Here is a 17212-nt window from a genome sequence, read left to right on the forward strand (position 1 = left end):
AAAAAGCTGCTTTATCACACTCGCAGGTTCCAGTATGCCTATCTGAACAACCCGTCCCAGGATCGGACACCTCCCCTGAGCATTCCATTCTCTCTCGGACCTTCTCCATGAGGACCCCAATTCACTCCCATTAATGCCTTTGCCTTCACCCCTCACCCTACCACCCCACTCTCCCCTCAACCAACTTCTGTGGCCCAAAGTTTCCGATTTCCCCTGACACTCCCAATTCCACCTCCCCTCCCCCCATTCCCATATTACCCCAGGCCTCCAAACCTAGCTGAGGCTTGCAATCTCCACAACCTCCAATTCATTCTCCCAAGGCCTCTGATTCTGCCTTTCCTGCATACAGGTCTCCAACCACTAACCTCCTCTCCAAGCCTCCAACACCCCACTCCTCCATTAATCCTGGGATGGGAATCATTCCACCCTGGATCTTAAGTTTTGACCCTCTGGGATCAACCTCCCCCCCACCCAGGGACTGGCAACCCTAACAAGGTCAATCCACTACCCCTTCACCCCCAAACTGGGTTCTCCTACAGCCCCAGGGAATGGACTTACTTGATCCTGCAGCCTCCTCTGTACTGTTCCCCATCTGACTGGAACACAAGCCAGTCGATCAGGCTGGTTTCTTGGTGAGGAACCTATTGATAATATCACAGCTTGTGAGGGAGCCCTGCCTTCTGGGTTCTCCATCCTTTACCGACACCCCAGTTCCCTCCTACCTCTGTCAAGCAAGTTGCATAGTTAAATACAGCCCTATGTGTTCCACGCAGCATTTAAAAATACTATCATACTCCCCCTCTTTAAAGGAAACAAGTCTTACTTTAGCATTTTCCATGTTTGTCTCTCTCACAAACACATATTCACAATATATATTATTGCTGAGCAGATTTTGTACTTATCATAGGATGAGATCATATTAACTATTTTGCTCATTTTTTAAAGTGTTGTTGAAACAAAATAATCTAAATTTCTATTTTACAACAACAGATCTATGATTAATTGAAAGTAAATGCGTTTAAAAAGTAGGGCTGAATGTTGTTTATCTGAAATTCCAAATATATTTTCTTTTGATTTGACGTAATTTGAGATCCCAGGACCAATCTAAATGATCTCCTGGTTGTAAGAGTGGTAATTCTCAATGGGAAGCACATTGCAGATAATTATATCTGCAGAAGTAATAACAGGTGATTGCTAAATAGCTATATATATGGAGAAAGTCACCATGCTACAAGTATCATTTCTTGCCAAAATGATTTTCTATTGCAAGTTATGTTTTCTGTTGTTTTCTTGTGAGTTTTCAATATTTGAAGCTGCTCCATCAGGCTGTAAACTTCAGGAATATACAGCCAGTGGGGTGCTTCAGGATGGTGATATCATTATCGGAGGAGTATTTCCTCTTCATGACATCATTGAGGTATCCAATTTGCCCTTCACGTCTGAGCCAAACTATGGAATGTGCAATGACCGGTAGGTGCATAATAAAATGGTGTTTATTGAAGCTGTAATATGATTTGCAGGACCCTCAGTTCATTGATACTTAAATAACAGAGTTCTGATATAAGTACAACTCATATGCTAAGAAATGTTATTCTTGAATCAGGATATGTTTGGCTTCAGGCTTCATCACCTCAGCATGGCTGGTTGGCTGAGAGGCACCAGCAAAAGCATTGGCAGAGTGGCGGTGGTGGGAACATGACCGCTGTCCTAAGAGAGGACACTGCTCCACTGTGCCACTGCCACCCATGGAGTCTCAGCAATTCGCAGAGTCAGTTGGAGCACCGAGATCTGCATTTGCGATGGCAGGTGCTCCTGGTTGGGTGCACTCTGAGACTGAATGCCAGCAATCAGGGATCTCACGACCTCTGTCTGAGCTTTCACTGCAGCACTGGCACATCAGCAGGACTCCACTTGTGCAGTACTGAAAGCTGAGACAGTGAGTCCAGCCACTCCTTTAAGGATTGGTCTGACTGTGCTGCCATGGAAATCCCCACCACTTCCACCTGGAAAGGATGGGTTCCAAGCTTTGTGGGATGCCCTGTGCCACAGAGGATCCAGACTCCTCCATGCTCCTAGTCAGTAACAGCTGGCTTTCTGGCAGGCCTGCCAATGTCCCAAGCATCCCAGTGTGCATGTTCATCATAATTTTCCTATTGCTGCCCACCACCCCATCACCTGCACAACTCCCCCCTGCCGCCCCCAACACAGCCCTCATCTGAGACCCGTGCAGCATAACTTACGTGCAACATTGTCCTTCTGGTTGCAGCTCACTCATGTCAAGTGATTCATCATGTGCAGATCCCGAATCTAAACTAGCCTCCAAGTTCATGCAGTGCCAGTATCTGAGCTGATGGCTGCAAGTATTAGATTGAGTGATGGTGCTTTTTCCTCAGAGCTACAGTGGTTGAGCAGTCAGCAGTTTTTGACTACCTGAAACCACAAAAGCATAAGGGGAGGGAAGGGTTTGGGGAGGAAAGCAAGTCAATAGTCACTTCACCTACAGTTTCAAGTTCATTGCACCTTTCAGGATGAAGATTAGCAATGAGTTGGAAATCCAGCAACTGATCAACATGTAGGTTGGCTTTGGTAGTGTAGGGCACCACTGGCTTCATTACCTAGGTGCCCATGCTCCTCAGGAACATTGTTCAAGGGTATTGAAAAGATGGGTTCTTGGTGGTCTTCCATCCATCATCTACCTCTGCAGCCTATTGTGAGTCACATTCTCTTGCAAGACAGAGGGCAGAATGTCAATGACAGTGTATTTGGATGATGAGCCTGTCATAGCAGAATATGTGGAGGCAATGAGAGGTGGCTGGTATGATTGGAAGGTGTGAGTGGGGGAGGTGCAGTATAAGGATGTTAGGGATAAGTCCTGAGTGTCAGGGTGATGGAGTGTGCTGCATTGAGGTGAAAGGTGTGTGGTGTGATGGGTTTAAGATTTGATGTGCAGTTGCATTCACTCAACTTGACCATTCGAGCAAGGCCATTGAACTTTTATTGGCACTTCTGCCAGGTTCATGGTGCCATGCTCTGGGCATTCACAATCCTCATCAGAGTTATTTTGAGGGCATCCTGCCTCCCACTGGAAACATGGACTTTTCAGCCTCCTTCAAAAATAAAAGGTTTGCCAAACACTTATTTATGAAGGTTGGGCACTTCAATTCCTGGCAGGTTAAAAATAGATATTCGCTTTTAACAAAGGCATAAACATACTTGACACTTGATATCAATTAAAAATAACTGTAGTATGAGAAGTGTCCAAAGATGTTAGTTTTTAACAAGCATTGATTAGCCATAGTGGCCTGGATTTTCCTGCAAATTACCACCCATTTTGAAGTGGATTTGGTAAATGGATAACGTAGGATTTTGAAAGGCTTCTGTCTCAAATCTGCTGTAAATAAAGTGCAAATTTATATCAAAATGATCAAGGATACATGTTTTGCCCTACTTTAAAGTATAATTCCAATAGTTTCCCCTGGATTTTATCCTTATTAATTTTCCATTGCTATTCAGGAGTAGAGGAGAAGATAGAGGGTACAGGCAACAAGTTTTGGTGTGATCTGTGAATGGTCAGTTTTCCTGTCAACCGTAAAAATATCCTAGGCATTGTAAGCATTAATCAAAATTATGGAATCATAGAATTTTACAGTATTAAAGGAGGCTATTTGGCACACTGAATCTGCACTGGCTCTTTTACAATCCAGTTGGTCCCACGCCCCAGTTGTTTCTCCATATCTCTACAATTTTTTCTTCTTTGATTCTCTTCGGAAGGCTACTATTCAATCTGTATCCACCATCCTATCAGACAGTGCAATCCAAATCTAACTATTGAATGCATATTACCTTATGCAAATCGCCATAAATCTCTGCCCCTTGTTTTGGCCCTTCAAGCGTTGGAAACAGTTTCTCTTTATTTTCTCTATCTACATCTTTTGTGACTTTAAACATCTCTACCATATCTCCTCTTAGCCTCCTCTGCTCTAGAAAGAACACTCCTAGCTCCTCTAGTCAATCCATGTAACTGTATTACCTCATCTCTGGAACCATTCCAATAACTCTCTTCTGTTAAAAACAAAAAAAAAGCAAAAACAAAAAAACTCTCTTCTGTGCCCTATCCACAATCTTTACATTCCTCTTAAAGTGGAATGCCCAGAACTGGGACACAATGCTCTGATTGAAGCCAAACTTTTATATAAGTTTAGCATAAACCTTTTAGCTTTTGTACTCGATGTCTCTATTCATGAAGACCAGGATCACATGTGTTTTATTAACTGCTTATTAACCTGTCCTGTCACCATCAAAGATTTGTGAACCAGGTCCTGCCCCAGTGATTCTCTTCCTATACTCCCTTTAAAATTGTACCATTCAGCTTGTATTGTCTCCATTCATCCTACCAAAATGTATCACCTCATACTTCTCTATGTTGAATTCCATCTGTCATGTGTCTGTCCATTCAACAGCCTATGTGTGTCCTCTTAAAGTTTATTACTGTCTTCTTCACTGATTACTGTACTTACAAGTTGTGTGTCATCTGCAGATTTCAAAATTGCACTCTGTATCTAGAAGTCCAAGCCACTAATGTATATCAAAGAAAACAGTGGTCCTTGGGGAACTCCATTGTTTCCCTCCAGTCCATGAAACAGACATTCACCACAAGTCTCTTTTCTATTCCTTCGCAAATTTGGTGCCCATGCTGCTACTGCCTCTTTCATTCCATGGCTTCAATTTTGCTAACAAGCCTAAATGTGGTACTTCAGCAAACACTTTTTGAATGTTCATATACACAGTATCAACACCACTGTCCTCATCCATCTTCTCCATTACCTGATCAAAAATCTCAATCAATTTAGTCAAACACAGTTTGCCCTTAAAAAATCTGTGCTGGCTCTCCTTTACTAGTCCATGGTTGTCCAAGTAGCTGTTAATTTTCTCCTGGATTATTGTTTCTAAAAGCTTCCCCACCATCAATGTAAAACTGACTGGCCTGTAATTGACAATTTTAACCTGCCCCTGTTTTTTCGAACAAGAGCTTAACATTTGCAATTGTTATGACCATGTAGTTGGTAAAACGGGGTTATTTAAAATTCCCAGAGGGAAACTTTAAACAACTGTCATAACCTGTAACTTTAAATGTTATGTTTGAGACACAGCTCTAAATTCAGGAATCAGACCCCCAGTTCTTGAGGTTTTACATTAAACTAAATGAAACATTTTATTAATTTACACAGGTTAAAATATATGTACACATAGCTACAAATTACTACTATCATAACTTTTAACAAATTCCCAAACTAATCTCCATTAAGGCAACGGCAACCCATAGACTTAACCAAACACCAGACAAAGCATTTTCACCTTACGAATTCAAAATGAGGTTCTTTTCACTGTGGAGCCAGTTGGAGGCTTACAGCTGCCTTTTGATCTTACATTGCCTCTGCCCTGCACACCCGAAAACTGCTGAAATTATACCTACCACCGCTGATCGAATTCAAATTCTCATTGTCTCACTAGCCTCTTTGAACTTCCTCTTTTAACAATGAAACCCCTTTCACAGTACCAATTTTATTAGTAATATAAACATGTTGCTTAGTAGCTGCTAGAAAGGTGTCAGTTTTTACCCCCTTCTTGAATACTCTATTTACAAAATGCAAAAGCACACTATATCTCTTCCATATCAAAACTAGTATCCATCAAAGGACCCAGACTGGCTGGCTTTAATCCAGTTAAAACACACCCGCAGACTAAACCTCTATTTTAAAAGAAAAAATATTTTCCAAAACATTATGTATATTAATAGCTTCAAGACACAATTCTCCACTCCTTTGGCATCATCCCTGTATCTGTTGTAAGATGTTGTGTGTGGTTCAGTAGGTCTCACAAAAAGATTCTGAGTCTTGTATAGTTTAACAGTAAGTGCTTATTAACTTACTCATAGCTACGTACATAGATACAGTTTAAGACCTAAGCTAGAAGTTGTCTCCATGCTTGCTTCTACGTACATCTGTCCAATCCAAGACTGCCCACTAGACTCAGGTCATTTGTTCCTTTACATCACAGTGTGGGCAGTACTGTACTCAGTCTCATGTTAACCCTTTCTATGCCAGACTCTTATACTACAGTATCTAGGAGAACTGGAAGATTGTGAACAGCACCTCACAATTTCTACCCTTACTTCCCTCAGTATCTTAGGATGCAACCCATCGGGACAGGTATCCACTTTTAGTACTGCCGTCTTCCTAGCATATCCTTTTTATTTGATGGTATCTTATCTAGTATCCTGTCAACCTCCTCATTTAACATAGCTTTGGCAAAGTCCTCTTCCTTGCTAAACACCAATGTAAATTATTCATTTAATATTGCCTTCTCCCTTCACCAAAAGGTCTCCATTTTGGTTTCTAATCGACAGCCCTTATACTGCTAATATGCCTAAAGGAGACCTTTGGATTTCCTTTTGTGTTAGCTGCCAATCCCTTTTTGTTCTGATGCTTTGCCACTTTTATTTCCTTTTCACTTCTCTTCTGAACATTTTATATTCAGCCTTATTCTCCCTTGTATTTCTACTAATTTTTAGTGTTTGTTGTTGGTCTGTAACATCTATGGATTTTATTGTTAACCACTTTTTAAATGGTTCAATTTGAATTTCTGCTAGTTGAAGAACTTGTGCGAAAATGGTTTTATGACTAAGTTGCCTGAGAGTCTGGATTCAGCAGCTCTATGTTTGAAGAAATGATTGAAAAGTAACTTGAACTTAGGATGACTTCTTATCTTTAAACAAAACCCATGCATCGATTTAATTGATTAACCATATTTGTAGGGCAGAACAGCTGTAATAGAGGGAAACTTTTCTTTCTGTTTTGACATTATGGTAGGAAGTGTTTTTAACATCTTTTCTTAATGGTTTTAGTATTTGTGGGAATGGGTTAGAGTACATTGACGTGAACATTTACGATAGCTGTACTATTGATAAGAGGTTGTGACATTGTTTATACATTGGTAATCTGTATCTAAAGGATGTAGCATTTGTTTGCAAAAGAATATAAACTCAGGAGGGCTGGGAAACAAAGGATGGACATTTGTCTTTGAGTTTACATGACTCTAGTTACAGAGATGGGGTGTTACTAAATGACTTGCACCCTAAGCCGATGGAAGAAGTGAATTTGGACAATTTCCAAATAAGGGAGTCTGAAGTAATGAGAAGTGGGGATAAAAGTTGGAAAATTGGAATCTTTGTTGGCACAGTGTTACCATGCCTTCTGGGGTATGATTCTTCTAGACACATTTCAGCATCACTTCAGAGATAGAAGAAGAGAAAGACATCGTCTGTGCTGGCAATGCTCAAGAAACCCTAGGAACTTGAGAGATAAGGATCTTCCATGTTGTTGTCACTGTCCTTTTCTTAAGTATGTGTAAAATCTTGTTTAATAAATTCTACTTGATTCATAGATGCAAGTTATTTGTATCTTGTTAGGTTGGGTATATCTGAGGACCCTATTGTTAGAAATTAAGAATTCATAACTTAGAAATTTTAATTAGAAGGCTTTTATACCTCAAAACCCTGGATCTTACAACCCCCTTTCACTTCTCCTTCCTGCTCTCCAGTTCCTTCATCATTTAGAGAGATCTAGCTTTGGTTTCCTTCTCTTTTCCCCTTGTGGATATGTACCTATTCTTTACCAGAAACACTTTTTCTTTAAAGGCTGCCCATTGCTCCATTACACTTCTAACTGACAGCCTTTGATTTTAATTTACCCTGGCCAAATCTCTCCTCAATTCATTTAAATTAAACCTCCCCCAGTTAAGTATTTTTATGCTCATGTTTTAATTTTAATGGTTATTGTTAATTATGATTACTGCTAAATTCTGCTTTCAAGCTTCAATATTAGGACTTATCGGTGGATGCAAGGAATGATCTTCGCAATTAATGAAATAAATAGAAGCCCAGCACTCTTGCCAAACATAACTTTGGGTTATGCCATCTACGATACTTGCTATAATATTCCTAAAGCTATTGAGGATGCATTTGCTCTGATATCTGGACAGCAGAAATTCACACCAAATTACCAATGCCAGTTAAATTATTCCTTGGCTGCTGTAATTGGTGCCTCAACTTCAACAATCTCAAACGCAATGGCAACAATACTTGGGATCTATCGTTATCCTCAGGTAAGAGAGTGTTTTCATAGGTGGATCATGTTTAAGTAAAACCCATCATGTTGCAGCAGCTCTCCAAATGAGCATTATGACCTAGTGCCATTGCCCTGCCTTTTCCTCATACCCTTGCACATTGTTTCTATTCAAATAATCATCTAATGTCCTCTTGAATGTCTCAATTGAATCTGCCTCCACCACCCTTCCAGGCAGTGCATTCCAGACCCGAACCACTTGTTGTGTAAGAAAGTGTTTTCTCACGTCACACTTGTTTCTTTCGCAAGTCACTTTAAATCTTTGCCCTCCCGTTCTTAATACTGTTATGAGTGGAAACAGCTTTTCTCTATCTACACTATCCAGTCCCCTCAAATCTCCTCTCAGCCTTCTTCTCTCCAAGGAGAAAAATCCCAACTGCTCCAATCTATCCTCATAGATGAAGCTTCTCATCCCTGGAGACATTCTTGTAATGCTCTTCTGCACTCTCTCCAAAGTGTTCACATCCTTCCTATAATATGGTGCTCAGAACTGTACACAATATTCCACCTGAGGCCTAACAAGTGATTTATATAAATTCAGCATAACCTCCCTACTCTTGTACTCTATTCCCTTATAAATAAAGCCCAGAATACTGTATGCTTTATTAACTGCTCTCTCCACCTGTCCTGCCATCTTCAATGATTTATGCACATAGACACCCATCTTTCTGCTCCTGCACCCCCTTCAAAATTTCACCCCTTATTTTATATTGTCTGCCCATGTTCTTCCTACCATAATGCATCACCTCACACTTCTCCGCATTGAATTTCATCTACCACCAACTTGTCTATGTCCTCTTGAAGTTCCACACTGTCCTCCTCGTAGTTCACAACACTCGCAAGCTTCGTATCATTCACAAACTTGGAAATTGTCCCCTGCATGCCAAGATCTAGATCATTAATATGCATCAGGAAAAGCAAGGGTCCCATAAACAAACCCTGGGGAGCTCCACTACAAACCTTCCTCCAGCCCGAAAAATATCCATTGACAATTACTCTCTGCTTCTTATTTTTCAGCCAATTTTGTATCCATTTTGCTACTTCCCCTTTTATTCCATGAGCAATAACTTTTCTCACAAGTCGGTTGTGTGGCACTGTGTCAAATGCCTTTTGAAAGTCCATGTACACCACATCAACAGCATTACCCTCATCAACCTTTTCTGTTACTCCTTCAAACAACTCCCGAAAGTTAGTTAAACACGATTTCTCCTTTAGAAATCCACACTGGCTCTTCCTTATCAACCTGTATTTTTCCATGTGACTACTAATTCTATCCCGAATCTTGCCCACGACTGAAGGTAAACTGACTAATCTGTAATTGCTGAGCTTATCCTTACAACCTTTTTGAACAAGGGCATAACGTTTGCAATTCTCCAGTCCTCTGGCACCATCCCTGAGTCTAGGAAAACTGAAGGACTATGGCTAGTGCCTGTGCAATTTCTACTCTCTCTTCCTTCAATACCCATGGATGCATCTCTTCCGGTCCTGATGCCATGTCAACTTTAAATACTGACAGTCTATTCAACACTTCCTCCTTATCAATTTTGAACCCTTCTAGTGACAGAGTTTCCTCGTTTGTCACCATGGCCTGAGTAACATCTACCTCCTTAGTAAAGACGGATGCAAAGTATTCATCTAATACCTCAGCCATGGCCCCTTCTTCCATATGTAAATTCCCTTTTAGGTACGTAATTGGCCCCACTCCTCCTTTTACCACCCTTTTACTATTTATATGCCTGTAGAAGACTTTGGGATTCCCCTTTGCATTGGCTACCAGTATTTCTCATAATCCTCCTCGCTTCTCTAATATGCTTTTTCACCTCCCCTCTGAGCCTTCTGTATTCCTCTTGGTTCTCAATTGTATTTTCGACCCGACACCTGTCATAAGCACATTTTTTCTTCTTTAACTTAATTTCAATCTCCTTTTTCATCCAGAGAGCTTGATTTGTTTGTCCTACCTTTCCCTTTCGATGGAATACACCTTGACTGTGCCCAAATCAATTCTTTTCTGAAGGCAGCCCATTGTTCAGCTACAGCTTTTTCTGCCAAACCTTTGTTCCAGTCTATCTGGCCCAGCTCCGTTCTTGCCCCATCGAAGTCTGCTCTTGTCCAATTAATTATTTTTACTCTGGATTGCCTACCGTCCTTTTCTATCATCATCCTAAAAGGTAAAATACAATGATCACTGTCTCCTAAATGTTCCCTACTGATGCTTAATCTACTTGGCCTGCCTCATTTTCAAGAACCAGGTCCAACAGTGAGTCTTTTCTTGTTGGATTGGACACATACTGCTGTAGAAAATTCTCCTGAACTCAATCTAGGAACTTATGCCCTTCTCTGCCCTTTACACTACTATTGTCCCAGTCTACAGTTGGGTAATTAAAGTCCCCCATTATAGCTACTCTATAATGCCTGACCCTCTCTGTAATTTCACTGCAGATTTGTTTTTCTAGGTCCTTCTCACTATTTGGTGGTCTATAGACTACACCGAGCAATGTAATTTTTGTTCCTTAGCTCTAGCCAAATTTTGATTCTGTCCTTGAACCCTCTGGGACATCCTCTTTCTCCAGCACTGCAATGCTCTCCTTAACCAATACCCCTTAACAATCTCCTTATCCCTCCTCCTTTCCTTCCTTTCCTATCTCTCTGAAAGCCTTGTACCAGGGAATATTTAACACCCAGTTCTGCCCTTCCTTGAGCCAGGTCTCTGTTATCGCCACAACATCATATTTTCACATGGCAATCTGCACCTGTAACTCCCCAATCTTGCTTACTATACTCCGTGCATTCACATACATAGTAACCCTGTTTAGATTTTGTTAATTTCTTCCTTACCCCGACTTTAGCTATTAATTTACTATTCTCTATACTAGGGATATCTGTCCCTCCCAGTATTTTGTGTACCTTGGTATTCCTGTCTAATATTTTTTCTTGGTTCCCACACCTCTGCCAAGTTAGTTTAAAGCCCTCCCAACAGCACTAGCAAAACGCCCTGCAAGGAACCCAGCCCTGGCTCTGTTCAGGTGCAACCCGTCCAGCTTGTACAGGTACCATCTCCCCCAGGGCAAGTCCCAGTGCCCCAAGACTCTAAAGCCCTCCCTCCTGCACCATCTTTCCAGCCACACATTCATCTGCCTTATCCTCCTATTTCTGTAGTCACTGGCATGTGGCACTTGGAGTAATCTGGTGATTACTACGTTAGAGGTCCTGCTTGCTAATTTTCTACCTAGCTCCCTGAATTCTGAGTGCAGGACCACATCCTCCTTCCTACTAAGTCATTGGTCCCAATGTGGACCACAACCTCTGGGTCTTCACTTTCCCCCAGAAGAACGTCCTCTGTGACATCATTGACCCTGGCACCTGGGAGGCAACATGCCATCCAGGAACTTTTCTTCAATAATATAGTAGCTTAAGATAGATACTCTAATCAAAATTGCATCTACTTTGATCTTATATTGTTACATCTGAAGTAATAAATAATCTAAAGGTGACTTTTCACATTGTCCCTGATTGACCTATCCAAAAGCACAGAAAGTTAAGAACTGACAATATGGGTGGGAGTGATAAGGATTTCTATGGTCAACATATTGCACTGGTCAACCTCCTACACTTGCAACTAGCCATGTTGACAAATCATCCCTATGCTCTCAGACCTACATTGGCTCCTGCTCAAGCAACGTCTTGATTTTAAAATTCTTACCCTCATTTTCAAATCCCTCCTAGCCTGACCCCTCCCTATCTCTGCAATCTTCTCCAACCCTACAACCTTCCAAGATATCTGTGCTCCTCTAATTCTGGCCTCTTAAGCATCCCTGATTTTAGTTGTTCCACCATTGGTGGCCACACCTTCAGTTGCCTAGGCCCCATGATTTGGAATGCCGTCCCTTCATCTCTCCAGTTCATTACCGCGCTTTTATCCTGAAATGTTATCGAGATAGGCAGTAATGTGGGGTTGAGGTTACATTCAGGTCAGCCATGATCTTCTTGAATGGCAGGACAGGGGCTGAGTAGCCTACTCGCGCTCTTAGTTTGTATATTCATAAGACACTCCTTAAAATCTATCTCTTTGGCCAAGCTTTTGGTCAGCTGACCAAATAACTTCTTATGTGCCTTGTATCATATTTTGTCTTATAATGCTCCTATGACGTGCTTAGGGCTTTTTATTACATTAAAAGCACTAAGTTGTTACTGTTGTCAGCATCATGGAAAATGTAGTCATAATGCTTTCCTCTGTTCACTAGTTCTAATTAAATTATCAACATATTCCAAAAGATCGGGGTCAATTTTAACTCCAGTGAGTTCTGGGTGGAGAAGTGGGGGTGGGTGATGCAAATAATGCAAAACCACTCATAGGCTCACATTCAGGCCTGGTGTTTTACTCCTGGGCCTCATCTGTATGCACCAGTCAACTTCATTCTGAAATGGGCATAAAGTTGCAGCTATCCAAGCAGGCACATGTGTAAGTTCAGGCACAAGATGCTCTCACCTAGCAGCAAAGGAAGGGTTTTTTGGAAGGATCCAACAAAAAATAAAGGGGAAAGTCGAGGGCAGGTGAAGCATTGTGGGACCTGGAGCAGTTGCCAACCTACTTTCATGTAGCAGGGAAGCTACAGTGGCTTCTTCATTCAGATCCGAGTTAAAATCTACTCAGAGTCCCATTGTTGGCATGGAATCACAATTTGCATAAATTAGAATCTTTTTGGGCTGCTTTCTGTGGGCACCTCAGCCACCTAACTGCACTGAACATCCCACCAAGTGGGATGGGTTAAAATTTTTCCCAACATACTTAAACATTCACAGAAATATTAAACCAAAGAAATTTTGCATGAACACATTTACAATATTACAATGTATAGACAGCAGGTGTTTTGTTGTCCAGACATTACTAAAAAAATTTATAATCAAGGTTTATTCCTCTTCTTTGCCTCCAAGATATCTATTAATGTTTTATTCTTATTCCAGCTGTAAGCATTCACTGAGCTGATATAAAAATTAGGAAAGTGTGAGCCCCATAGGTTTGAAGATGAGATTTTAACAAGTCCTTATCTAAACAAAGTGCATAAAAATATCTGAATTAAGACTGCAGATTCCAGAGTCAAATATCAAACAGAAACAAAGGAAAGTTTCTTGAGTATTATTCCAATTGTGTAGTTGGTGTATTAGAAGAAAGAAGATCCTGATGATTAATAGCAGAATACATATTTAATATGCTTTTGATTTTTAGAATTAATTTATTTTAATACCCATGCTTTAGTTGGCTCACTTCTTTGTGGTCTATTTGTGAGTCTACCTGCATTGTCCCTGAAAGCTCAAATGAATTGGGGGAGGGGATGGTGAGTTTGTGTCCAATTTAAGCTAGTAAAATGGGAGTGTGTAGCTCCAGTATCTCATTCAGAACAGTAAATACTTGTCCTTTCTCAACCAATATAAAAACAGTATTGTATTTACACTTACTAAATGATATAAGTTCACAGATGATAGGGAAAGATCTGCCTTTTATAATTTAGGGATGGAACTATATTGATTTGTATTATCAAACATTGGAAACATCTGAATTTCATCCTACAAAATTGTAGTCAGCAAGAATTCCAAATGACCATCCCTACTCATAACTTATTAGAATGGTACATCGGTGTGAGTTATGTTGCTGAGAGACTAACATTCTGAGTGACTCATCAATTTTTTCACAAAAAAGTAGATTGTTTATTAAGTATTCATTAGAATAAGTTTTTCCACTCCAAATATAAAGCAATAAAAAAACCAGAGTGCATTAACTCCTAGTGGGAACACTACTGGGGAGATAATACTATACAATGGGTTCCCAATAAAAAATAAGACCCACTGCCAAATTTATATTCAGCAACTATGACAACATATGTTTCCATGATACAAATGTTTTTGTGAACTTGTGTGAGTTTCAATTTGAAACGCATTGTCTGGAATCACTTAACAAATGTAGCCGGTTTATGCCACGTGGGAATTCCATAAATTGGGAGCTGTGTCATGATAAAAATAAGACCTGTATTATTTTGAGAATACTATTATTAATTATATACTTTTTTGGTTTTTCATAGATTAGTTACTTCTCATCTATCCCACGTCTCAGTGATAAAGAAGAATTCCCATCCTTTTTTCGCACTATGCCAAGTGATATATTTCAGTCTAGGGTCTTTGTCCTTTTGGTGAAACACTTTGGTTGGAAATGGGTGGGAATATTAGCAGATGATATTGACTATGGAATACAAGCAGCTCAGATTTTTAAAGAGGAAGTAGAACGTCTCGGAGTGTGCATCGCCTTTTCCGAGACAATTCCAACAGACAAATCTAGAGAAAAGTATCTTCAAGTTGTTGATACAATAAGAATGTCATCTGCAAAGATTATAGTTGCTTTTTCTTGTGACACTAATATAGTTCCTTTGCTTGAAGAGATTGTTAGACAAAATATAACCAACAGAACATGGCTAGCAAGCGAAGGTTGGAGTACATCGGGTCCCCTAATTATTATAAAAAAAGAGCATACTAAATACTGGACTGGAACAATGGGGCTTACACTCCCATTATGTGACATTGAAGGACTCCAGGAATTTCTCTTTGAGATGAATCCTTTTAAAGCTATTCATGATATTTTTATACCTGAACTCTGGGAAGAAGTATTTCGCTGCTCATGGTCAGCTGCAATGCAGAAAGAAAATAAACTGCAATTAAACACGAGTCAGTCTGCTCTGAAAGAAACCTGCACTGGGCTGGAAGATATGAGGGCAGCTAATCACTCCTACACAGATGATGGTAACTTCCGAGTCTCATGCAATGTGAACAATGCTGTATATGCAGTCGCTTATGCCCTGCATGATTTGCAGTCCTGCGAAAATGGAAAAGGACCTTTTGAAAATGGAACCTGTGCAAATGCACATGATTTTGAACCTTGGCAGGTCAGTTCAGATTTGGTTCTGTAATGGTATCTCATATTATTTTCACTTGTAATTAAAGCCTTGTTTTTAGATTTTAAAATTTTACAGGGGAGAAATTGGCCTGCAGCACACCAATTCTGTCACTGTAATTGAGTATTTGGAGAATGAATTTCGGGGGCAGCCTCCTCCACCTGATCCCTCCCAGGAGAGCTTTGGCTGACAGATTGCAAGCTTCAATTTCTGAGTGTCTAGGACCCCCACCTGAACAGCTGTTACACATGTTAGATTTCATAATCAGGACCCTAGTGCTTGTTTTAGGATCCCGCTCCCAAACTCAGCAAAAATCGCTCTGCTCAGTTTTCCAGTCCTACTGCGATACTCAAGAGGCTTGGAATTAGAGGAACACAGATATCTCGGAGGATTGTAGGGCTGGGGAGATTGGAGAGATAAGGAGGGGTGAGGCCACGAAAGGATTTGAACACACGGAAGTGAATTTTAAAATCGAAGTGTTGCTTAACCGGGAACCAATGGCGATAAGTGATTATTGAGATGATGGATGATTAGGACTTGATACGATAAAGGACATGGGCAGCAAAGTTAGGAAGACCTCAAGTTTACAGAGGGTAGAATGTGACCGAGGAGTACATTGGAATAGTCAAATTTGAGGGTAACAAAGGCATGGATGAAGGTGCCAAGAGCAGAGGAGCTGAGGTGGGGGTAAAGTCGGGTGATACTACAGAGTTGGAAAAAGGTAGTCTTAGTGACAAGATGGATAAGGGGGTTGAATGCTGATCTCAGGATCAAATATGATGTTGAGTTAGTAAACAGTCTGGTTCAGCTTCAGACAGTTGCTAGAGAGAGGGATGGAGTCACTGGTGAAGGAGCAGAGTTTGTGGTGGGAACTGAAGACAGTGGCTTCAACCTTCCCAGTATTTACTTGAGGAAAATTTTTGCTCATCTAGTACTTAAAGCATCTGCAGGAAGCTGTCAACAAGAAGGTAATTTTTTTAACATACATTTATGAGGAGCTAGGAGAAACAGAAGTGCACCCCAGCAGTATTGTGGGCCAAGCCAACACATCCCTTCCCGTATTACCTCCATCCCAAGAAGAACTGACCAACTTTGAGATTGTCATCTGCAGCTCGCCAGTTTATGGAATTGGAGCCCATGAAAGCAGTGCTCCTCTACTTAACTATGTATGATTTGGCCATGAAAATGAGTCAAAGAGCAGTGGCAGGTGTCTCCAGAGTAGTTCTGATGTCACCTGACTTGTTTTGCATCCCTCTGGTAGTCTTTTATTCCCTTTAAGAAAACATAATTTCCAGGGATTCACATGGGGGAAACCATTAAGCTATTAATGAGATTCAGGCAAAAATGTCACTATTTGCCATAATAAACTCTAAAAGAGAAATAAAGTTAACCAATTGGGTCTAAATTATCCTTGCAGTCTTTAGGCAGGATGTTTTTGTCAAAAGCATGGTAGATAATTTAAATGGTCATATTAGTGAAACAGTAATCTCTTGGCAGGAACACTGGGTAATTGTATAAAGGATGTTAAAATATCATGGGCCAAATTATTATAAATAAACTCTCAAAATGACAGGCATTGCTGGCAGAAAATACTGACAGAAACTTGCATGGGATGCTAAATGGATGTGACAGTTTTCAAACCTGATTCTCGGTTTAAAAACAAAAACAGAATTACCTGGAAAAACTCAGCAGGTCTGGCAGCATCGGCGGAGAAGAAAAGAGTTGCTGTTTCGAGTCCTCATGACCCTTCGACAGAACTAGGTGAATCCCAGGAAGGGTTGAAATATCAGCTGGTTTGTGGTGGTGGTGGTGGTGGTGGTGGTGGTGGTGTGGGGGGGTGGGGTGGGGGGGGGGGGGTGGTGGGGCTGGGTGGGGAGAGAGAAGTGGAGGGGGGGTGGTGTGGTTGTAGGCAAAAGCAGTGATAGAAGCAGATCATCAAAAGATGTCACAGACGGCAGAACAAAAGAACACATAGGTGTCGAAGTTGGTGATATTATCTAAACGAATGTGCTAATTAAGAATGGATGGTAGGGCACTCAAGGTATAGCTCTAGTGGGGGTGGGGGGAGCATAAAAGATTTAAAAATATTTT

The 17212-nt window shown here is 40.8% G+C and overlaps 1 protein-coding gene across 1 annotated transcript in view; it reads left to right on the forward strand.

Moving 5' to 3' along the window:
• Positions 1 to 1363: 1363 nt before the first annotated feature.
• Positions 1364 to 17212, forward strand: part of LOC121287391 (extracellular calcium-sensing receptor-like) — a 28269-nt gene continuing 12420 nt past the window's right edge. The window contains exons 1-3 of the mRNA XM_041205228.1: positions 1364 to 1470; positions 7872 to 8163; positions 14258 to 15112. Of these exons, the coding sequence (XP_041061162.1) occupies positions 1457 to 1470; positions 7872 to 8163; positions 14258 to 15112 (1161 nt within the window). The 5' untranslated portion in view covers positions 1364 to 1456. The remainder of the gene's footprint in view (positions 1471 to 7871; positions 8164 to 14257; positions 15113 to 17212) is intronic.

This window comes from Carcharodon carcharias, chromosome 2 (assembly GCF_017639515.1).
Source record: "Carcharodon carcharias isolate sCarCar2 chromosome 2, sCarCar2.pri, whole genome shotgun sequence".
NCBI lineage: Eukaryota > Metazoa > Chordata > Chondrichthyes > Lamniformes > Lamnidae > Carcharodon > Carcharodon carcharias.